Here is a 6000-nt window from a genome sequence, read left to right as displayed (position 1 = left end):
GGGCCAAAAGGCTTCCTCCTGCACCTATTTTCTATGTAAATAGATTATTAACGATTTCCTCACTGAATGTAAAGTAGTTTGGTACATTAGAGGATGTGATGAAGATACATATATTCTTTCAAATGTATGTTCTTTCAAAATTCTATGCAGAATTAATTGGAGAACTGAATGTAAAGATAGTTTCAATTCAGGGGGAAAATGTCTTCTCGAAATGAATTTGAAAGTGTTTAAAGCCCTGGGTGAAAGGTTTCCCGAAATAGTCGAGTCCACGACCACATTGTGTTAAAAAAAATGTTTCGTTTTCCTTTTAGATCACTAAAGAGCTTGAGGACCATTTGGCAGCTGGAGTGCCACTACCGCGCAGAGCTCGCTGGGAGTTGTAGTCTGCATGGGTTCACAGCGCCAGGTTAAATGCGGGTAGCGGAGGAGTTTTAGAACCACATCTCCCTGGGGGCTGCGCGGTGTCTTCCATCGGCGTGAGCGATGATGCGAGTGGCTCCAGACATTTCTCCTGCGGATCGCATAATCTAAAGGCGGATTAAAGACAGCGCCTTGTAATCATGTCAGGGTCCGCAGCCCGGCATTGACATTCTGCCCGTACCTCCCCTTTGCCGCCGGATAATATTGCGGGTCATTGCTCCGGGTCACGTCCCGGAATCCCCGCACGGGCCTACGTTGTTTACAATCCGTTCGTTTGGTTTTCATTTAAAGTTAAGTTTTGCTGGGATAAGGGAAATAAACTCGAAGTTTGGACACATCGTCTGCAAAAGATGGCGGATACCAAATCCATTTACGAGAGAAGATTTGAAGCTGCTGTCAGTGTTATTCAGAGTTTGCCGAAAAACGGTGAAAACATTTTTCTTCCTTCGCGTTGTCAAGGGGGCGTGCGGGGGCGAGCAATTCTGTAACGCAATTCTGTGACAAAATGTAAACTCCCCTCGCAGGTTTTAGGCTTTGCTTTGCCTTTCCCGCATCTCTCATTCTTTATCTGTTCTGTTACCTGACATTGGCAAATGAATCCTGAGTTGGACTTGCTTAACATTGGTGAATATGGCCCGTCCTGTCCTCCAGCTCGATGTGCCAATCATGCAATGTATTTCGTCACATGGGAAACTAACTGAATTCATTCAGCTCCAGCCATTACGGCTGGTGTTATTTACCGTAGGCTTGGTAACACAGTATATTCTCGTACGATGTGGCCTTTCATTTTGAAATTATTTCTAATTTTTTGGGGGGCATTGATGAGAAATTATTCTTCATTGCTCTGCAGATTGCGGGAAATATAATTGAGCCACTGAAAAAAAAATGCAAAAGAAGGTTTACAAGGATGAGATTACTAAAATAATGTTTTAAGCAATTTTCCTTTGAATCGAAGCCTGAAAAGCTTCGGTGAGGTGGATGTTTTATTTCTGTTTGACAGGGAAATCCTAAACGAGGGATTATGAATGTATGATGATTATTAATGAATCTTGTAAATTGAAGGTATATAGGAGTGGTCAGAGTGTGTAATAAATGCAGTGCATAGTCAGGATGTAATTTAAGGGGTAACGATATAGGTTTTTATTCCAGTCTCTGTTCGTTTATGGCAATATGAAAGGTGGACTGTTGTAGACAAGAAATACTAGCATAGTATTAATGTTGTAGAACTGCAAAGTCTTTGTTGGAAATGTGAAAATATAATGAGTCCATTCCTCTAGTATCCTTCTTGGTGAATAATGCTACCCAATTGTTTCACGAAAAGCCTTAGTATTTTGTCCTTCTGTGTTGCCCAACAGATCATTCCAAGCAGTTGCCTTTATGCAATACATCTTGTTTGTTCAATTTTGTGTGTCTGCCTCTGCACACAGTGCTATATTAGGAAGAGTTGGCTTTAACCCCAATTCAGAGATTTGAGGCGTTTGATCCAGGATCATTTCAGTGCAGTATGAAGGGCACATTGAACAGTTGAAGAAGGCAAGATGCTAAACCGTAGCTGTTTGTGTTCTCTCAAATGTATTTGAAAGATTGTCATTATTCAAAGGTTTTTTTTCTGATGCTTTAGACAACTTTTAATTCTCAGCTAACCACCATAAAAATAGAGACAGTGCTAATTTATCTAAATTATCCATCAGAAATTCTTTTGCACTGCTAATCATCCAAAATTTGTGGCAATGTAACAGCGGACATAATAAAACAGTTTGTCAGCTGTAGAATGCTTCAAGGAACCAAAGGTCATGAAAGATTCACATTAATGAACATCTATTGTTTACTTTAAGAAATCACCAGAAACTATAAAATTCATATTTCAAATGTCTTAAAATAAAACTAGGAATTCGTTTTAGAAGAAATTGAAACAAGATCTGGGACCTAGAGTCAACGTAGAAGGTATAACTAGAAAAGATATAAAACCAATTTAATAACATTTAGAATGATATTTTGTGATGTGAAATCTAACATAAATCAGTTAAATAATCTGGATACGCGAGTAACAAAAGTGACCATAAACGTAATACAGCTCAGCACAGGAATAGGCCTTGCAACCCCATGATTGTGTTGAACATGGTGCCAAGTTAAACTAATCTCTTCTGCCTGCATGTGATCCATATCCCTCCATTCCAGGCATATCCATGTGCCTATCCAAAACCTTCCTCAATGCCTCCACCATCACTCCTGCAATGCAGTGCAGACCCTGCCGTTCTCTGGGGGGTTCTGACTAGCCAATCTATGCCACTCTTAATTTTTATGACACTTGCTCTCACTGCCTCAACTAATGACGGTTTCCAGTTGTCTGAACAAAAAAGGGCCAGTTGTTCATTACTATGTATCAGGGAAGGCAATTTGTCAGACTTAATGTGGTTGTGACTGCTTATCCTCCGCAGTCTGATTTTTGACTGCCCTTTGAAATAACCTAGTAAGCAACGCCGGTGTATCGGAGGTAGACACAAAATGCTGGAGTAATTCAGTGGGACAGGCAGCATTTCTGGAGAGAAGGAATGGGTGACGTTTCGGGTCGAGTCTCTTCTTCAGTTTCTCCAGAGATGCTGCCTGTCCCGTTGAGTTACTCCAGCATTTTGTGTCTACCTTCAATTTAAACCAGCATCTGCAGTTCTTTCCTACACACTGGTGTATCAGACTTGCATGAAAGCATGTGAGGCTCAAATGAGCTGCAGGCACTAAGACTTGGAATTGAATGCAACATCAATGCACTCTACTCACAAATATTTGAGTATCTCTGCCTGTATTGGGCGAGCACTCCAACAGACAACTCATAATCATACACTGTGTCTTTTTGTCAAAGACCGGACCCCTCCTTTATATTTCTCAGGGACATCCTGTTTCATTGATTGGTCAGGCCCAAAACGTTGTCTTGGCCATAATGTGTAGTCAAGAGGAGGTTGTCAATATTTAATCGTGTGCCAAAATTTTTTGTGTCACATAAAGGTAAGGAACCCATCTGATTACCCTATCCTTCATCGGCGGATGATTCAAACAGACATTTTCCTGGTAGTCCCGAGGGTATAGTGTGTACTCTGAGTAGGGGCCCAACCAAGTATGACTAGTTGGGTCTCCTTGACAGACATAAGTTTCAGATCGGGTGGTCCTAGAGTCAGTCATATAGCATGGGAACTGGCCCTTTGGCCCAGCTTGCTCATGCCAGCAAAGATGCCCCATGCATACTAGTCCCATCTGCCTGTGTTTGGCTCATATCCCACTAAACCTTTCCCATTCAAATGTCTTTTAAATGTTGTTATAGTACCTGCCTCAAGGGGAATAAAAAATGCCCCTCAGATTCCTAATAAATCTTTCCCTTTCGCCATAAACCTATTTCCTGGTTCTTGATTCCCCTAATCTGGGTAAAAATCTCTGGACATCTACCCTATCTATTCCCTTCCAGATCTCGTACACCTCTATAAGATCACTGCTCAAATCTCCTATGCTCCTAACCTGCCCAACCCCTTTCAACAACTCAGGCCCCCAACCCCTAGCAATATCTTTGCACTCTTTGCAGTTTACCAACATCTTTCCTATAGCAGGGGGACCAAAACTGAATACAATTGTGGCCTCAACTGCACATTGTATAGCTGTAACATAGCATCCCAACTTCTACACTCGATACCCTGACTGATAAAGGCCAATTTGACCACCTGTTGGTGAATGTATGACTATGAGAGTGAAACCATTGTTCTTACTTGGTTACCTGTGGTGTCGTCTATCTCTGTCTATGACAGCTTTGCTTGAGACAAAGGACACTTGTTTTTCCACGGCATAGGCTCAAAACAGATTTCATTGCTAAAACTGAACATCCCTAAAGTGATGTCATCCTCAGGAGAACAGTATCAATTGCATTTTCAAGGATCAAGATTTAACCGGTCTCTTTGCTGTCTAGCCTGTCCATTACGATTCAGCCAACGATTTCCCCCCATGACTCAATGGATGGAACAACGTAAGAAAGAATTGCAAATAACAGACCATAAAAACCCTGTGAAGCTAGATTTCAGAACTATGCAAAACAGCAGAAGTAAAATGCTACAGACAGAACAAAACAATCATATAAGCATTGAGCTGGTTCAACGGTTGTTGTTCTGCTACATTAGTCATGAATGGTTGTGAGTAATTAAGCAGCTAATAGCATGAGGAGGCTCCATGAGCATTGCCCTTTCTCGACAATAATAGAGCCAATGTGAGTGCAGCAAAGTGACAAGTGGATTATCCTTTTCATCTTCCTGTGGTGCTTTTCTTTTCAGATACCAATTTGATTCAGTCCATATAGTTTCAAAAATGGTTGTGTCCATTGGATGCAGCTAAAGCTTTAGATCCAATGACCTACTTTAAATTTGGTCTGGTACAAAACTGACAGTGTTTGCATTTGTCTATAATTTAACTGTTCCGTTGGAGCAAAACTCTGGAAAACTGCTAGTGTATGTCTTCCATTGCACTGGAATTTAGAAGGATGAAAGGGGATCTTATAGAGACATATAAAATTATTAAGGGATTGGACACGCTAGATGCAGGAAACATGTTCCCGATGTTGGGGGAGTCCAGAACCAGGGGGCACAATTTAAGAATAAGGGGTAGGCCATTTAGAACTGAGATGAGGAAAAACTTTTTCCACACAAAGTTGTGAATTTGTGGAATTCACTGCCTCAGAAGGCAGTGGAGGCCGATTCACTGGATGCATACAAAATAGAGTTAGATAAAGCTCTTAGGGCTAGCGGAATCAAGGGATCATGGGGACAAGGCATGAACATGGTACTGTTTGTGGATGATCAACCATGGCGCTGGCTCAAAGGGCCAAATGGCCTACTCCTGCACCTATTGTCTATGTATCTATTGCTGCAGATAGTCCAGATCTCAAAATTGTATTGGCGGGCAGGGATCACTACTGCCTGGTAGACTATGAATTCTCTATTGAGTTCAGCATCTTCAAAAGCTCTTTCCTTTAATCATTGATAGGCTGTGCTAACACATTGAGTGCAATTATCAATTTTGTTAACATTGTCTGCCTTCGCAGTAAGGTGGCTGGAGGTATGGGAAGTGGTCCATGTTTACCAGGGTCTCACCGTGACTTTGGTTAAGACACAGACAAAATAATGTTAGGTTCCTTACTGATGTTTATCCCGAGCAGTTGCGTAACAGGACTGTGATCTGGTGGCTGTTTTCGGGGAGCAAACTGAAAAGTCAAGTGCTGCTGGAAGGTCATTAACCTGATGAAAGAGGCACACTTGTCTTCCAGTGCAATGAGATGTCTTCATGGGAATGTTGCTGAGTATGTGCTAAGGTATTCACTGAAGCTTGGTACAGCAGTGCAAAAGTTTAGTTTATTGTCACGTGGATGAATTTAAACGAGAGTTAGATAGAGCTCTAGGGGTTAGTGGAATCAAGGGATATGGGGAGAAGGCAGGCACAAGTTACTGATTGTGGATGATCAGCCATGATCACAATAAATGGCAGTGTTGGCTCGAAGGGCCAAATGGCCTCCTCCTGCACCTATTTTCTATGTTTCTATATTTCTGAGGCCAC

At 41.7% G+C, this 6000-nt stretch overlaps 1 protein-coding gene across 4 annotated transcripts in view; it reads left to right on the top strand.

The window, feature by feature from the left end:
* The first annotated feature begins 467 nt into the window (after positions 1-467).
* Positions 468-6000, top strand: part of acbd5a (acyl-CoA binding domain containing 5a) — a 58643-nt gene continuing 53110 nt past the window's right edge. For all 4 annotated transcript variants that reach the window (XM_078415996.1, XM_078415984.1, XM_078415991.1 and 1 more), the window contains exon 1: positions 468-846. In XM_078415996.1, coding sequence (XP_078272122.1) covers positions 771-846 — 76 coding nt within the window. In that variant the 5' untranslated portion in view covers positions 468-770. The remainder of the gene's footprint in view (positions 847-6000) is intronic.

The sequence above is a fragment of the Rhinoraja longicauda genome, chromosome 2 (assembly GCF_053455715.1).
Source record: "Rhinoraja longicauda isolate Sanriku21f chromosome 2, sRhiLon1.1, whole genome shotgun sequence".
Lineage (NCBI taxonomy): Eukaryota > Metazoa > Chordata > Chondrichthyes > Rajiformes > Arhynchobatidae > Rhinoraja > Rhinoraja longicauda.
This window is presented reverse-complemented; position numbering and strand designations above follow the sequence as displayed.